At 42.2% G+C, this 18700-nt stretch overlaps 1 protein-coding gene across 1 annotated transcript; it reads right to left on the minus strand.

Annotated features, from left to right (window-relative positions):
• Window positions 1-883: 883 nt before the first annotated feature.
• CRELD2 (cysteine rich with EGF like domains 2) lies at window positions 884-11920 on the minus strand (the record flags this gene model as incomplete). The annotated part of the gene is made up of 10 exons (XM_079549821.1): window positions 884-942; window positions 3020-3160; window positions 4022-4117; window positions 4443-4520; window positions 5653-5751; window positions 6725-6901; window positions 7674-7765; window positions 10322-10432; window positions 11290-11372; window positions 11759-11920. 10 exons carry the CDS (start codon window positions 11918-11920, stop codon window positions 884-886), a joined length of 1098 nt encoding a protein of 365 aa, XP_079405947.1.
• Between the last annotated feature and the right edge of the window lie 6780 nt (window positions 11921-18700).

An 18700-nucleotide genomic window follows, 5' to 3' on the forward strand; every position in this document is an offset into this window, starting at 1 on the left:
TAAATGGTAGTGGAAATGAAGATTTCATCACTTCCAGAGATCACTCATATAACAGCTCTGAAATACTGAGTGCAAGTATTAGCCAAGCTTACTTCTCATCCCTTTATAGTTTTATACACTTACTGCTAGTATCTGGAGGAAAGACTTGTCCACCTGCCTTCGGAAAGCTGTTTGACATTACTTTCCTCTAAGAATTACATTTCCCCCTAAAAATCTACATTCCAGCACAACTTGAAAAGGTGTCCAAGCGCTGAACAGAAATGCAGTGCTTATTAGGTTCTGTATTTTTTTTTTAACCTTTTCCACTGTCCAAACGCAAAGTAGACATGATCACACAGCAAGGTAGTGACTTTTTAAAAATTTTAAGGCACGTTCCAACAAAATAATTTTTTTATTGAATGCAGTAGTAGGCATTCTATTTTAAGGGAACAATGTTTTTCCCCACCTTAAAGAGATCTTCCCTTTCACAATTTCTAAATGCTGTATTTCAGTTACAGAAATATTTCTCATGTCAAAAAAGACGACTCAGCTTAGATTTTTTTCTTGAATTATGAAGTGCAACTAAGTCCTTCCAAAAGAAGATGATAATTACCAATAGGCAGTAGAATGAGAAATCTTCAATGTTTACTATCGTTGGGTGCAATTTATGTTAATTCAAATTTTATACTTACCCATCTAGACTGTTGTTCTTAAAGAACTATATAAAAAGTGGCATTTAAGAATAAAGAAATGCAGCTTAAAGAGCAGTTTATCACCATTTTAAAAAAAAACTTAATGTTAGCCTGCATGTTTAATACCATTCCAACAGTATGTCAGCTAGCACAGGCTTAGTCCAATAATTTAGAACTTGAGAATAGGAATGTCTTTTGGTTCTGAATGCAGATCATAAGTCCTCATGTTCCGTATGTGAAGGCTCAGTTGTTTCAGTCTCCACTTCCTCTCCTGTGAAATTAAGTATCATTAGAACACAAAAATGAATATGTATTATTAATGTATTATTAACTACATCATAGCTTTTTAAATGATAAATCTTTAAAAGGGAAACTCCAAATAAACGTACTTTACAAGACCAAACAAGGTACAAGGTCATATAAAAGGGCTACTTGCACCAGCAAGTCCAAGCTCATGAAATTTGTACCAGATGCAAACAAGAGATTCAAATATACTAGTTTCACAGTGGTAGTGAAAGATAGAGCAGCACAACTATTTCCATTTCAAACTTTTGTTTTCAGCTATTCACAAGGAATTTTCTCCTTTCCACGTGACCTCCCATAAGACATTCAGATATTTGAACCTAAAAATCAAGAACCTAAAAAGCAAAAACTACGTTCTATACTGCAGACTGCCCAGTTCAGATGTTAAAGCAGCCCTCAAAAAGCAGAGCTGTTTTATCGTGTTGATAATACAATCACTTAAAGAAAATGTTAGGTCACTCTGTAAACTGCTCATTTTGCTTTTACATTCATACAAGTGTCAGGCCACGTTAAAATCATAGCTAAGCAGCTTTTGTGCGTGCAAATACTCAGGAGATCAGTGACCATGCATTTGTGGTTTTTTTGTTTGTTTTTTAAAAAGGACTAATAAGAACACTAAGTACTGAATGTAGTTAACTGAAAGACCCTAATGAGCAATACTGAATAGTACTGCACAGATCTTTACAACTTCATCGATGCAAGATTCACCTGTTCTGGTTCTTGTGTGTTCTCCGTACAATCAGACAAACCTCTACGTCATAATTAATAATGAAGAAAAAAGCAATGAGGAAGACAACATTACTTTTGAGATAGCAGTGATCTGCTAGTTCACATTAATGAAACCTAATGACTTACAAACATAACCTTGATTTAAACACAAAATACAACACAGAAACTTGACACTTAAAAAACACTCCTTTTTGAGCAAGACAACATGCATGTCAGAATATGCCAGAATGCACCCTCAGCAAGTTTGCTGACAACACCAAGCTGAGTGGTGCGGTTGATACGGTGGAAGGAAGGGATGCCATTCAGAGGGACCTCGACAGGCTGGAAAGCTGGGCTCGGGTGAACCTAATGAGGTTCAACACGGCAAAATGCAAGGTTTTGCATTTGGGCCGGAAGAACCCCAGGCACCCGTACAGGCTGGGAGGAGTGGTCCTTGAGAGCAGCTCGGCAGAGAAGGACCTGGGGGTCCTGATGGACGAGAGACTTAACATGAGCCAGCAGTGCGCTCTGGCAGCTCGAAAGGCAAACGGGATCCTGGGCTCCATCAGGAGAGGGGTGGTCAGCAGGGACAGGGAGGTGATTGTCCCTCTCTACTCGGCTCTTGTGAGGCCCCATCTGGAGTACTGTGTCCAGGTGTGGAGCCCTCAGTACAAGAAAGACATGGAGATTTTGGAAAGGGTCCAGAGGAGGGTGACTAAGATGATCAGGGGGCTGGAGCACCTCCCCTATGAGGACAGGCTGAGGGAGTTGGGCTTGTTCAGCCTGGAGAAGAGAAGGCTGCGGGGTGACCTCATTGCAGCCTATCAATACCTGAAGGGAACCTACACCCAGGAGGGGAGTAAACTCTTCAAAAGGGCTGACAATAGCAGGACTAGGGGAAATGGATCCAAGTTGAAGGAGGGAAGATTTAGGTTGGATGTTAGGGGGAAGTTCTTTACAAGGAGAGTGGTTAGGCCCTGGAACGGGCTGCCCAGGGAGGTTGTGGATGCCCCGTCCTTGGACGTGTTCAAGGCCAGGTTGGACGGGGTCCTGGGCAACCTGATCTAAATGTGTATGTTTGGTGGCCCTGCTAGGCAGGGGGGTTGGAACTACATGATCCTTGAGGTCCCTTCCAACCCGGGTGATTCTGTGATTCTGTGAATACAAGGCCAACTGCAACAACCTGAGACAGACTAGAGCTTTAGAAAGATAATAAGTTATACAGAATAATTTTCAAGTCGCAAGATCCTTAGACAGAAACACATCTCTATCTATATATTTAAAATATATATTTAATATATATATATTTAACAATCTGTCATTAAAAAGTTACTTGCCTGTTTTTACAGTTTGAACACATGTTCCATCCTTATCTTCAAACCCTTCTGAACATACACACTTGTAACTACCTGGAGTATTAACACAGTCTTCATTCTCCTTTGTGCATACCTTTTCTGAAAGGTTACATTCGTCTATATCTAGAGACAGGATAGAGGAAAAGAAATTAAAAAAAAAAGTCCATTGCTATGGTTTTATTATATAACTTAGTTACGCTCAAAATTCCATCTCAGGCCACTTCCAACATAACAATTAATTGCTTACTAAAAACACTGAAGAGCAGAATGCTGCTGCAACAGATTTGACTTCTGCTAAAATAAGCTGTTACAGTTTGCCATATTTAAGATTGTTTCAAACTTATTCAAGCTCATTTTATGTTCTGCAGGTCCTACATCAAGAAATTAATTAGACTACAGCATTCATCTTAACCTACTGCAGATTTCCCACTGTCACTTTCTGTCCATGCCACCAAGGTGCAACAAAAAGGAAGGAATCTTGTAAACACTTCATTGTCACAGTTAAAAGCTATTTAAGATTGTGTACCCTATTCTCTCCCACACTGAGAAGCTCTGATTTCGCTCTTATTTCAAGTGTGACAATCACTGCAAATTATTATCACTGGAATTTGGACATTAATGCATCCAAAAGACAGACTGTACTGCATACTCTCTTTTCTGTTAAATAAATGACTACAAACACACACTTCTAGTGCAGTGATACATAACTGACAGTATTTGCATATTTGTTTCTGGAATCAGCTATAAAAGAATTTCATCTTTTTGTTGGAGTATTTCAGCTTAAAACTTTATCAAGCGTATTAGCTTAACAAAATTAAAAAAAAAATTACAGATACTGTACATTATATAATATCACAGCAACTGGGATTATTCTGATAGGTTTGAAAACTGAGTCAGACTGAAGTGAAAGCGCTTTGACAGCTCCCTAATGTGACTAACAGTGAGCTGACTGGCACTCAGTCACATCCTGTTAAATTCACCAACCTGTACACTTCTCATCTTCCTTCGCGTATCCTGATGCGCAGGTCTTACACTTGTCAGAACCTTCTCCTGTGCAACCTACACAGCTGGCATCACACGCTAAAGAAAATAGTTTAAGCATAAAAATGTATATACTTTAGTTTTAAAATGCACCCTCTTTGAAGTCAGCCAGTTTACCCACGCTTAAGATAAAACACTTAAATACAAAAACTCAACTATCTCAGTCTTAAAATAACACCTTTGAAATCAGTCAGATTACTCAGACAAAAAAGAGCCAGAAATGCCTCACCTTACTCACATGATAGGTCTAAAGCCTCATCCTCCCTAAGCCCAGCGAGAATCGTACCACATGGTAATACATGCCTTCTCTAGCATTCCATTAAGAGTCTAGACAATATACTACAGAAGCAAATTAAAAAGAAACCTTTGCATGAGAAAGATCCATCTGTGTTCAAACAATACTGCTCATCTTTGCAAGGAGAAGAGGCACATTCATCTAAATCTGAAATATAAAAAGCAACAAGTTACCTGAAATAGTAGTCATGATTAAATAGACAGATAATTTAGTTACTGTTTTTTTCAGCATAAGCTTATACTAACAAATGAAAACTGTGATCTGCAGAAGCTGTTCTATGATGACAACAACAGACATATTAGAAATTCAAGAGATGGAGTTAAATAAAGCTTCCAGGATACCTGCCATCCTTGCCATTTTCAAGTCAATGTTATGCTATTTGCATAAAAAGCGTAAATGCAGGCAAAACAAACAGACTACTCTTCTGAAATACTTTGATTACTCTACTATGAAACTTTTAGAAGCATTTACAAAAAAAAAAAAAAAGAAAAGACAGCAAATTCATACAACTAAAGCCCATAGTTTTCCACAAAAAGGAAACTGGAAAAAGAAAAAGTTATGGTCCAAACCATAGCCAAGTTTCACTCAGAAAGTTAAAATATTTTGGCCCTGTAAATTCAAGGAAAGAGCACAATAGTATTCATTATCAAAAAAATTTGGACTAAAAAAGGCTATTTCAGCCATAGTTGCCAACATCATTCCTACTAATTCATTAATTAGCTTGTACTTTATCAGCTGCAATGTGGAAAAAACCAGCTGTACAGAAGACAATACCAGAGCACCTTAAAAACCTCTTCCTGTGTCTAGGCAGGTGTTGCAGCAGCAGTAATTCAAATCTTAATTCCCATTAAAGGTTTTCAAAAGAAGCCATATTCACATAACTTCTAAGGTACTGCTTCCAGACACCACTGTAAATGTCTTCTGCTAGTTTGATTCGATCAGTTTGCTATGGCATATTTCATATACTCGTGACTTTTACATAATTTGAGTGGAACATGTTACTCTCACATTAGTGTAGTCCTGCAGTTTTTCCTTAAGTGTTCCATATATATCTCCCAAGACAGAAATACTGACCTAGAAACCAGTGATCAGTGGGGAAGAAATACCACTTTGCTCCCACATGAAACAAGTTTGGAAATGAGAAACTACAACTGTAGGAACCTAAACCAATTGGTTTCATAGAACACGTTCAAAAAAATACTATAAAACTTAGTGCATTCTATTTTTATCATCCAATGTTGCTATAAAACCTGCTTTAAGTGTAGTAAGCATTACTCACCCACACAAGCTGCTTCTTCATTTTTGATCCAGCCTTCTTTACAGTCTTGGCAGTCCTTGTTACTTGAACCAGTACAAGTTTTACAAGCAGTGTGGCAGGCTGAGATGATAGAAAACCACAATGTGAGCTATGCTGAGAGATTCCAATATGAGTTAATGCTTACACATTTTCAAAGAAAAACTTATTTAGGATTTACTAGAAAAAAATCCTATTTTAGCAGTCTGAGCCTTGTATTCACAAGATTAAAAGTTGATTTTGTGGAGATATCATTTACAAAAGTGCAGCTCTGTCCTACCAAAAGTACAGGAAGCCACTCTTCAGAAAACAAGGAAATACACCATAAATCCAGCTGACTGACTGTATGTTATATTGTAATATAAAACAAATTAAGTGGAAGAATTACTAGACAGATGAAAAAATAATAGAAAAAACTATTAAATCTCACTATCAGGATTTAGTTGATATAGAATCTTATTCAGAACATAAAAATAGCTGAAAAAAAGTAACATATTATTTGTACAGCCTGATGGACTGTTTTATAATTGAACTTAGACATATTTAATTGGAATCAACATATTCTGTAGTACAGATACGCTATTTCCATGCCTGTTTATTCCAGCTATGTGTATTTGAGACATGAGGTGAAACCAGCCTTTAAAATAGTTCATTCCACTGCCACTTCAGTTGAAGATTTTTGTACAGTACCTTAAGGGATTAAAGAAAAAGTACAGAACTGACTCTTGCCTCTCTCTTCTCTCACAATAGAAATGAATTCTGCTTTCCAAACCAAAAACAAAACAAACAAAAACAAACAAACAAAAAAAACCATACAGGGGAGAAATTGAAATCAGTCTATGAAATTGACCTACAAAGTTTTCAGAATTCCGTAAAAATAACTGGGAAGACCTCCATGGTTAAAGCTAAGTAATCAAAAACTATTTTCTTACAAATACTTTAAGTCATTATACTTATCTGTTTAAATTGCTTCTACCTTGCTTGCAAAAAAAAAAAAAAAAAAAAAAAAGAGAAGATGGAAGACAAAGATCTTTGCAGATGCCCAAGATTTTGTTACCTGTACAAACTGAATGTGTGTCATTTCTCAAGCTACTGTAGTAACCATTAGAACAGTCCAAACAAAATTCTCCTGTGTATTCCTTGTTGCAGCTGCATGTGCCATCTCCACCTCGGGTACCATCACCATCACAGCGGCCATTTCCATGACAAGGTCTTTCTGATCCACCACGACAAGCTCAAAAGGATCAAAATATTTTTGAAATCAGATGTAAAAGGAAATAACTTCCTATTCTTAGCCACAGTCTCCCTAAGCGCCTCCCTCTGCATAGACAGTACAACACAAAAATATACACCTATAACAGTATGCAATTTCCAAATCTTATTCACTTGGGAGCAACCAAAATACTAAGATACCTGAGTATACGGAGGAATTCAAAACAGTCTCCAGGGAAATTCAGCTATACATTTCATGACTTAGAATGTTACCTATTTTTCTAGCTTGCAGGATAAAGTTGGTGTCTTCATTTACTCCCGATATCTAAGAATGTTCAGACTGCAGTTGGAACTCTTAGATCAACACCAGGAATTAGCACTACTTTATTAGCAATTGCCAAAGATGAGGCCAAAGCTGACCTCCAACAACATGGAAAGTTTTACAGATTTATAAACCATACAGTGGCCAAAACACTTTCTTTCTCTTGTATCATAGACCTCGCTTTGATCCAATCATGTTCCCACCTATTTCTGCCACTCCCTTTTTAACTTATCCTTATTTATGATTTTCTTTCATTTAATCCCCAGTACTGTCTCGGCTGATTTGTCTTGAACTCAGTCGAGTTCTCTACGAACCTTCTGAAATGGTACCTAAACAACAGACTTACTACTCAGCAGCTGCTACTCAGCAGCCAAATGTCATACTTCATATGTCCATATTATTAAATGGAGAAATGAAACAAACAAGTGAAAAAGAAAACATCTGTGACTATATGCTTCAAAAGAAAAATTACCAAGGCAATCTGGTCCATAAGTTCCAGGTGGGCAACAAACTTCTAATGTTTCTATACAAAACCACTTAAACAAATCAGGATATTTCTTCTTTCTGTATATGAAAGACAATCATTTATCAATAAAAAGAACAAAGATTTTTAACAGTTAACTCACACAAATGAACATCCACACTGTCAACCACAATCTATTGCACGTGACACAAGATAGAGACTTCTCTGCTGAAATGACAACTACCTTACTTCAGGAATCAATTCCTAGAAGTCTTCCAACTTCAGGCATTGCTAAAAAAAAAATAACTTTCTAAACTGCAATACTATTAGCTAATTCCACACAATGTTTTTATTTACAAAAAAGTGGAATAAGAGTGATCAACAAAATGACTTGAGTGTAGTTTTGATATCCCCTTCCACTTACTTATTTTTTTCAGGAAAAGTTTACATAAAATTCAGACAGTCACTTTGAAATACTTCTCTTAAAGACAGCTATTGTATTTACCTCAGAAAGAAGAGAACCCCAAGCAGATATTAATATTTGCTCAAATGACTGAACCTGACTTCTCGGTAAGATGCACATTAAAATTCCTTGTCTTTTTTGCCATGAATCAAGGAATGTTTCAGAAGGATTTTCTTTGTATTAAGAAGTAATAGTTATGTTACTTCAGCACTAGAATATACCCTCAATAAACGATATAAACACTAAGTATTATTTTACAAGCAGGCACAACAGCTGCTACACTTACACTTATGACTCTCAACACTGCAGGGCTTAAAAGTGACCTCTGGAGACCACCTAGACCAACTCCTCTGCTAAAGTAGGATCTCTACAATTTAGGTTGCAAAGGAAAGTATCCAGACTGGTCTTGAATATCCCTACAGAAGACGACTCCTCAACCTCCCTGGGCAGAAGTTTTTTCTTATGTTCAACTTCCTGTGCCCACTGTCCTTTGTCCTGCCACTGAGTACCACCAAAAAAGAACTCGGCCTCATGCACTGATACCTGGCCTTTGATATTTATACACACTGATAAGATCCCCTCTCAGTCTTCTCTTCTCCAGGCCCCTCGTCATCTTTGTGGCTCTCCTCTCTCCAGTAGTTCCCTGTCTTTCCTGAACTGTGGAGCCCAGAACTGGACACAGTACTCCAGATGTGGCCTCACCAGGGCAGAGTAGAGGGGGACGATCACTTTCATTGACCTACTGGCTATACTCTTTTGAATGCACCCCAGGATATCATTGGCCTTCTTGGCCACAACACAGGCTCATGGTCAACCTGTTGTCCACCAGGACACCTGGGTCCTTCTGTTCAGAGCTCCTTTCCGGCAGATAAGCCCCTAACCTTTCAGATGCACATGGTTATTCTTCCTATGTGGAGAATTCTACACTTGCCCTTGTTGAAACTCATCAGGTCTCTCTCCACCCAACTCTCCAGCCCATTCAGGCCTCACTGTATGGCAGCACATCCCTCTGGTGTGTCAGTCACTTCTCCCAGCTTTGGATCATCAGCAAATTTGCTGAGGGTGCACTCCATTCCTTCACCCATCAGGTCACTGATGAAGATGTTGAAAGAGACCAGACACAGTATCAACCCCTGTGTAACACTACCAGTTACAGTCCTCCAACAAGCCTCTGTGCTGCTGATCACAACCATTTGAGCTCTCCTAGTCAGCCAGTTCTCAATCCACCTTAAATGAAAACTGAAAGATCTCAGTATCATGCAGATACAGAAGTTTCAAAAACCATAATTAATGAAAGCCCTACAAAAATGCCTAGAAATTCTGCAGTCTGCCAGGAAATAAGCCTTCAGCTACTCCTGAGGCACATACAGCTTTTAAAAACTACTATGTCTGATCGCTTCTACTCTAAGGCGCAGACCCTGAAAAGCTTTCCTCCAGTTTGCATGTTTAAAGTCTACTCAGTCCTGCACAGTACAAGTATGATGCAATAAAAGAATCATTAAGAACAAAAAGGATTATCAAAAATTCTTATCCAGTGATAAAGTGGTGTAACAGTAGTTCACCCTATTGAATTTCACTTGATCTGACCCAGTTTGCCTGCAAATGGGAAATTGAAGTAGATGAGCTAACTGAATTGCCCAGCTCCTTAATCCACACAGGGTGATCCCTTCCACAATTCATTTGGTATCACTTCCTGACATACATGTATTCCTATACTAAATGGAAGGATAAAAACAACCTGGGGACTGGAAAAATCTTGTTCTAGCATCTTGTGAACTCAAGGTAATAAAAACAACACTAACTTAATGAATTAACAATCACTGAATAGAGGAATGAATATTAATTGTTAAGTAAAAAAAAAAAATCCTATGAAATTTTCTTTTCATCCAAATTGTAATTAGATGCTTTCTCCTCCCCTTGCTGTTGTACAGCAAAACCCAACTTCCATTCAGAGGTGGCTGCAATTAGCAGCCCTGAATAAATTTAATTTGGAACATATAGTTCAGTGTCACTTCATGATAGCTCTCGGAATTTCCATAGCTAACTACTGTCAGGAGAAACAAGTGGACTTACACACTTTCCATCTCTGTGCTACAACTAACAAACTCCTACTAATTAGGCACAAAATATAGCATTAGTATTTTGTCCTCGTTTATCAGCACAAAGATCTATACTCAAAAAAAAAGATACTTACAGTTTGAACCACCATTTCTCTATATGTTCTTCATGCTCTTCTACCATGTTGTTACATTCAAAGTTACTGCTGTCACAGAGATTCTCAGTGATCTCTACAAGACGAATTTCACTACGAGAAGGAAAGTCATAAATTTAATCTACTGTTTAATTTCAGTTTAATTCAGCACCACTCAAAACACAGAAGCTACACTGCGGCCCAGAATATTTTATCAGTTAAAGGTGTGTTCTGAACTAGCTCGAAGACACAGTAAATATTAGAATAAAGACCTAATTCACTTACTGTAACTATGAAGATTGCATTTATTATGTTTGCAGACTACACGTTTACCAGATTTTTCTACCAAATTCAACAGTAATTTTTACATATTGCTAATATCTGACAAAGCTTACAAAGTTTAGACAATCTACCCTTGCACATCAGTGTTCCAATTAAGATTAAAAACTCAGTTTGAAATTTGGAAGAGGCTAGATCGCTTTGCTCTGCGATCAAGCACATACACAAAGCAGTGCAGTAACCTGTCACTCTTCCAGTTTGCCACTTGGTACTGAAATAGCAACCAGTGAATTCTAGGGAGCAGTTATTGCTCTAACTGTAAAACAAGACTGGCACTACACCAAGATAAAGTCCACGCCGTTTAGGACAATCAATTAACTACTAACCATTATTTAAAACTATTGTTTTGGTAAACAAAAAAAAAAAAAAAAAACAACCAATGCCATGACCAAAAACAGTACTACCTTTTTTGTTTTTCAAAAGAAATAAAAGTAAGCACTGTCAGTCACTTACAAATAAGGGATGTCAGTCTTTATGGTGAAGTGCATACATGCTGCTGTAACCTGTTGTATTTCAGCCAGTATGGATTCATGATTTGGACACATGAGGCTTTTGTTCTGATATTTAAGTGCCGGATTAGCAGTCACACACAGGGATAGAAAACCCAACCAAAAGAGTGCCAAGGCACTCACCTGGACTCGTACTTCGACAGCGTCTTCTCCTCCCAAGCAGTGTTTCCACCACCAAAATTCTTCTTTGCTGTATCTGCTAACCCCTGGCAAATTAACAGAATATGAGCAGCAGTCTCCATTTCCAACAAAAGTTTAGGGCAGCAGTGACTGCTTACATGATGCCACAGACACTTCAGCAAAGCTCTAAAGGTGCTGATCAAATCGATAAGCACAAAACCGACAAGCAACAACAAATGAAAGAGCAGAGGCGATGGTTCCCACCCACCCACCAGATCCTACGGACACACCGGCATTACAGCACCGGCTGAGCTCCGGCAGCGGAGCCCGAGCCCGGCCAGGCCCCGACCTGGCGCCTACAACGGCTCCTGAGCGCGGAAAGAGCCGCTGCCGCGCGGCAATTCGATCGCCGCGGGGGCTGACGAGGAGCTCCGCGGCGGTCCGGCCTGCACCCCGCAGCCCCGCCGCCCACCTGGTTGAACCTGTCCACGATGCCCCGGCAGGTGGTGCACGCCAGACGCCGCCGCTCGCCGGCTCCCATAGCAGGAGGAGGCGGCAGCAGCAGCAGCAGCAGGAGGAGCAGTGCGGCGTACAGCGCGGGCAATGGCGAGCGAGGCGCGAGGCCGGGCCCCATGGCGAGCACAGCGCAAAAGGATAAGGATAAGGCGCGAGGCGGCCCGGCCGCGCTCCCAGCCCGCCGCAGCGCGGCCCCGCAGCGTCGCCTCGCCCCGCCCCGGCCCCCGTAGCAACCAGGGAGACACCGGCCCGCGAGCCCCATTCGGATTTCCGCGTCAGCCCCACGCACGCTCCGGCTCCCAGCGGCCATTGGTAGAGGCGGAGGGAGAGGAGGAACGTGGTCCAATCAGCGACCGCCACGCTCTGGGCCAATCGGAGCCCCCCGCGTGCACAGATTGCCGGGCGGGGCGGGACGGAGATCTGCGTTGACAGTAACTCCAGGCTCCGCCGCCATCGTGAGTGCGGGCAGTCGTGCCCGGCTCGGAGCCGGCCGCCATTTCTACTGACGGCTGTCTCGGAGCTTAGGGTGGCTGGCGGCGAGCTCTGCCCTTACCTAACATGGCCGACGAGGAGGCGGTCACGTGAGTTCGGCGCTATTCTCTTTACTCCTCCCGCCGGCGCCCTCTGGGGGGCGGCCACGTGGAGAGCCGGCGGGTGAGCGCGGGGCGGGACGGGACAAAGCGCGACAGGGCGCGGTGCCGGGGGTAGAGGTGAGACAGAGGGGCGCGGTGGCGGCTCTTTGAGGGACGAGGCGGGAGGCAGCGGGGGCAGAGAGGGCGCGGGCGGGGAGTTGCTGCCGCCCGGCGTCCCCGAGAGATCCCGCCCCTGCAGCCATCAGCCCTTCGGTGCGGAGCGCCGGCCGGGCAGAAGCTGGCGCTTTGCGGCTGAGAGCACCGCCAGGGATGGCCGTTCTGTGCGAGCGTTGTCGCTAGCGCAGCCGTTACGCCCGGGTTCTGTTTCCCCTCGGCGCTTTCTGGCTCCCGGCGCGGAGCGCTGCCGTGGCCTGGCGGGGGGTGGGGGACGGGGAGGAGCGGCCTTGCGGATGTGCTCCCTGGGGTCGCGGCATCCCGCGGGTTGGGGTCACCCCGCTCCGTCGGGCTCGGCGCCACGACAGGAGGCTGCTCGGCTCTGCGGCGATGGCTCTTTATTCCGAAAATAGCTCTGTAGCAATCAGGGAAGTCAGCGCGTACGTCAGTACACAGGCCAGTGCGCTCCTAAATGCTGGCCCTGTAACCTGGCGTTAAGCCGTTGTGATTCCTCAATTCCTAACCTATGGAAATGCGGTGTTACCTTATCTCTTACGATACCCTGCGGGGTACAGCACGTAAGATGCGGTCACGTACTTGATTCATTTGGCAGTGATTCCATAGCTGACGTTGGGAGCGAGGAGGAGTGTCGGAGGAGCGGAGCGGCTGAGGGTCCCCGACCCGTGCCCGGCTGGCGGCCCTGCCCAGGTAGGTGGCGGCCTGGCGTGAAACGACCGCCAGAGGGCGCTGTGCCCGCGCGGAGCGGAGTCCATTGGTCCTTAAGGGCCGGTTGACCAGCCCAGGTTGGCGGTGCGTGTGTAAGGAGAGGATTGGTTGGTCGGGAGTGTCCCGTGTATCTCGTCTGTATGTGTGTTGTATGGAAGGGAGAAAGTGCTTTTTCACTCTCCAGTAGGCGTATTCTACGTAGCTTTATAGTTCCTTCGTAGCTGGTACTGTCCCAGGCTTTGTTTCCTGGCTCAGATTTCTATTTCCTGTTGGTTTTTTTTTTTTTCTACTTTCATAAGTTCCCAAGCTAATGAGGCGATACAGCTTTAAATAGCAACTATCACATTCATTTTTATAAATAATGATGGGTTAAAAAAAAAAAACAAAACACCTTCAGTGCTTAAATCTGACCTCAGAGGTTATCTCTAGAAAGGAGTTGGACAAGCTATTGAAGCGTACCAAAGATAGTAGCCAACAAGGGAGGATGCTAGTTGGCATGCTCTTGATGGCTCTGCTTGGATGCTTCCAGACAGTGTGTGAGGGGGTGAAATGCCATCTCTGGAGAAATTTGGGCACAATCCGATGCATCGCTGCAGGCTTGAGGGCAGAGTGGCTGGCAAGCTGCAGCAGAGAAATGGGTCTAGGGATGTTGTTGACAGCTGGCTGCATGTCTGCCACAGGCGTGCCCAGGTGACTAAGAAGGCCAATGGCATCCTAGTATGCTTCAAAAATAGTGCAGTCAGCAGGAGCAGGGAGGTGGTCATCCTTTTGTACTCAGTGCTGGGTGAGACTGCACCTTGACTGCTGTGTTCAATTTGGGTCGCTCACTGAGGAAAAATGCTGAGGCCCTGGAGTGTGCCAAAGAAGGGCAACAAAGCTGTGAATGGTCTGGAGAACAAGTCTTACACGGAACAGCAGAGAGAACTGGGATTGTTGAGGCTGGCCAAGAGGAGGCTTAGGAGAGGCTTCATTGCTCTCCTGTCCTGCTTGAAAGGAGATCCTAGCAAGGTGGCAGTCGGCCTCTTCTGCGTAGTGATGGAATGAGAGTCAGTGGCCCAAAGTTGTGCTAGGGGAGGTTTAGGTTAGATATTAGGAAAAAATTCTTACAGTGGTGAAGCATTGGAGCAGGCTGCCTATAGAAGTGGTTGAGTCACTGTCTCTAGAGGTGTTCAAGAAACATGTAGATGTGGTACTTGGGGATACAGTTTAGTGGACATGGTGATAATGGCTTGATTGTTGGACTAGTTGATCTTAATGGTCGTTTATAACCTTAGTGATTCTGTGATTCAGTGTGTGGATTGGCTGCAAAACTCTTCGTGTATTTATCCTGAAGAGTGTCTAAAAAGCATAACTGAGCCAAGTAGGGAAGACTGGAAAGTGAATTCTTGAAACTTCTCATGCTTCCACAAAAGAAATATTAAGAAAAGAATAAGCTACTTTTGAAAGAACTGTTTGAGACATTTGTTTCTTTCAGATGTTTTTTTTTTTTTTTTTTTTTAAACATTATTTTCACCCCATTGAATTCCAGGAAGGGATGAACTCCTGTTGAGAATCTCTCTGAGGTTCAATTTCTGTGAGGGAGTAAATGTTGTTATGTCATCTGGCTCTGAAGATTCTTCAAAAGTTGCTAGAATGTTGATGATGAATAAGACTATTTGATTAGTATATTACTCTAACCTTTATTATTAAAAGGTAGTGGGTTTTTTTAATTGAAACCTGTTTTTGGCAGTAAAAAATAAAAATGTAAATTGCATGTATTCTTGCTGTTATATAGCAAATTCATTTTAAGAATCAAATTCAGTGCCTCCCTGCCTACCTGTTGTGATAAATGGCACTTGAATTTTGAGGCTTGTCAACATCAATTTTCAACAGAGCAGGTTATCTTGAAACTTGACAAGATCACTAAATTTATTAAACTTGATCTCAGAAGACTAGGTGTTGTCTTCATGCTTTGTTTTTAATCTCCTAGCTTGTTTCCCTTCAGGGAATTTCAGGACGTATAATGCATACGTTTATCTTCAAAATCTGAGTGCTCTGGCAAAAGCTTCCTTTCTTCAGGCATGCACTAGGATTAGAGTCTACAAGATCTTAGAAAAGAACGAAAAAAGAAAGCTTTGTGATAAACTGTATATGGGATATGCAGCTTCAGTGTCGCTCACTGATAAAGCTGTTTGGCTCTTGAGTCCTTTTCCAAGGATTCATTGACTCCTGTAATAGCTGAAGTTTGGACGAAGGAATTTCAGCTTGCTGCTGGGATACGTGTCAAATACAAGTTGTTCAAACATTTGTGCTGCTATGTGGCCTGATTCTTCAGTGTCCATTTTTCTGTGGGTAGATTTTTCAGAAATGTGAGATATCTCTGTATTTAATGGAAGAATTCAGCAAGGGAGCTTTCTAGAGGCAAGAGTTTATGCAAGGTAGACTGTACTGTACAGATACTTAATTCCTATCCAGCACTTCTTGAAGTGGTAGTCCAATACCTCATTTACTACTGCTGTGGAAAAAGGATTATGCTGTGACAGAACTCATTTTTATCCATCTGAGTAAAGAAGTAGTACTAGGCATGGATTAACAACACTTTCCACTTCATGGGATGTGTTTATTTAGGCTATTTACATTGTAAAACAAGGCAAAAATTGTGAAGACCTACCGCAGAACTCTTCCTTTGAGCCCCAGATCAGAGCTTTTGTTAGAGTCTGTAATCGTAGGAATTACACAAAGTAGAAAATTTCTAGTACTATTTTCTAGTAACTTTTCCTATTGTGTGTAGGAATATGTAAGTACATGTATATATGGATTGAATTGGAATCACTAAGGTTGGAAAAGACCCATCCAGTCCAACCTATCACCAGTAGATCTCACTAAACCTTGTTCCTCAACACAACATCCAAACAGTCCTTGAACACCTCCAGAGTCGGTGACTCCACCACCTCTCTGGGCAGCTCATTCCAGTGCCTGATCACTCTTACAAAGAAGCAGTATTTCCTGATATCCAGCCTGAATCTCCCTTGGCACAGCTTGAAGCCATTCCCTCTAGTCCTATCACCAGTTACACGAGAGAAGAGGCCGACCCCCAGCTCACTACAGTGTCCCTTCAGGTAGTTATAGAGAGCAGTAAGGTCTCCCTGAGCCTCCTCTTCTCCAGACTGAACAATCCCAGCTCCTTCAGCCTTTCCTCATACGGCCTGTGCTCCAGACCCCTCACCAGCTTTGTTGCCCTCCTTTGAACCCGCTCCAGGGCCTCAGTGTCTTTCTTGCAGAGAGGGGCCCGAAACTGGACACGGTACTCGAGGTGCAGCCTCACCAGAGCTGAGTACAGGGGGACAATCACTGCCCTGTTCCTGCTGGCAACACTGCTTCTGATGCAAGCAAGGATGCCATTGGCCTTCTTGGCCACCCGGGCACACTGCTGGCTCGTGTTCAGCCAAGCATCAGCCAATACCTCCAGGTCCATTTCCTCTACACAGTTTTCCAGCCACTCCACCCCAATCCTGTAGCGTCGCCTGGGGTTGTTGTGGCCAAAGTGCAGGACCTGGCATTTGGCCTTGTTGAACCTCATCCCATTGGCTTCAGCCCAGCCTGTCCAGATCCCTCTGTAGGTCCTCGCTACCCCCGGGCAGATCCACACTTCCAGCCAACTTGGTGTTCTCCACAAACTTAATGAGGGTGCATGCCCTTATCCAGGTCATCAATGAAAATTTGTGAGTATATATGAGGGCTGCTCTGGACATACTGCCTCCTATTTATTATATTGGTCTACAACATCAGGGTGGATGTTGGTGGTATGGAAGTAGGGGTTGAACCTTTGCATCAAGATTCTGTTACATCCTGTTGCCATGTGACAGATGGCAGCAGAGGGGCAGTCTGACAAAATGGTGTCTGATGTGGAAATGCATACGAAGCAAAGGTGTGTCATTGAATTCCTCCATGTGGAAGAAGTGGCACCCATTGACATGCATTGAGACTTGCTGAATGTTTATGGGGACCAAGCAGTGGATATGAGCACGCTCAGGCAGTGGCTGGTGAGTTTCAGCAGTGGTGACAGTGGCAGCAGATCACCTCTAGCTGGTGCAGATTTCTACAACCATAGCATGTAGGCTCTTGTTCGTTGCTGTCAGAAATGCGTAGTTAATGTTAAAAAAGATAGTTTGTAGCTTAGAATTTGCTCTGTCAGTTAGCGTTATTGTGTTCCTTGTGTCTGTTGTAGTTTTCGTGGAAATAAGCTTTACCTTCAGAGCAATCTGTGTGTATAGCACAATATAAATGCATGCTATTTGCAGGAATTGTATAGTTTTCTGGATTAATTGACGTTAGTTTGGAAATAAAGAGTATTTATGACATTATATCTGTTTCTCTTTAATGTTAGGAAGGACAAATCAATTGAGGAAAAGGTGACTATAGGAGGCAATTGCTGAATGATCCTAATAAATCTGCCAGTTGCCTGACATCTGTCCGATGGACAGATTTAGACCAAAACACGGGAGCAAACATTTCCAATCAAAAACCCAATTGTACCTAAAAAGTGCCATTTTTCAAGTTTTGTGTCTGTGAGAACAGAGCAAGAATAACAATAAACAAAATACCTTGACTTTTATGAAATTTAACCTAGAAAAGTGGGAAGCTTAAATTAAAATAGTAGAACTAGACCACCATTTCTGCTGGAAATGATAATGGAAGTTAACTTTTTAAAACTAGTTTATGATTTTAAATTACTAAAGGTTAGCATTAAAATACCTGTGTTTTTTATGCCCTTGATATCAGCTGAAATACTTTGCAGGTAATGCCATGGGTCAGCACGGTGTTGTGAAACAAAGCACTATGGACAGATGGCCTTTCCTTCTACGCAGTAGTGTGAAGGTTTGGGTTTTGACAGTGCTCACCCTGTAATGATGTGTGGTGTGGATGCCAAGGGGGATTCCTTTCTTGCTTGCCAAGACCATACCTAGCCACTGGCAAGCTAGAAAACTCAGAAGTTCAAAGTACTCTGTTCTGAACAATTAATCATCTTCTGGCTTCCTCTCCCATGAGCTTCAGAGTCCCAGACAAAAGAGATAGTATGTCCTGAAGATCATGTGTAAATCCAGTGTGAGATTAAAGGGAGAAGAAATTACAGAGCTCTCTTCCATAAAACACAGGCATAATTGAGATGGTGCTCTTGGCAGTAGAGACAGTATGGGGCACAAAGGGAAGCATTTGAAGTAGGGTCTGTGTTAACTGAAATGTTACAGATTGAAAATGAGAGCCTTTGCACTTGCTGGAGATGGCACAAATCCTGAAATGTAGTCTGAATATCTTTTTGTCTATCTACTCCATGGCTGTAGATTATTGTTTATTTATTTTTTTGTTTAGTATTGTAGTACTTTTTCTTTCTGTAAGAATCACCCTGACCAATTTCTCTCTTTTTCTGTTTCTATACCTCGTTATTA

This window comes from Tetrao urogallus (genome assembly GCF_951394365.1).
Source record: "Tetrao urogallus genome assembly, chromosome: 1".
In the NCBI taxonomy this organism is placed as follows: domain Eukaryota; kingdom Metazoa; phylum Chordata; class Aves; order Galliformes; family Phasianidae; genus Tetrao; species Tetrao urogallus.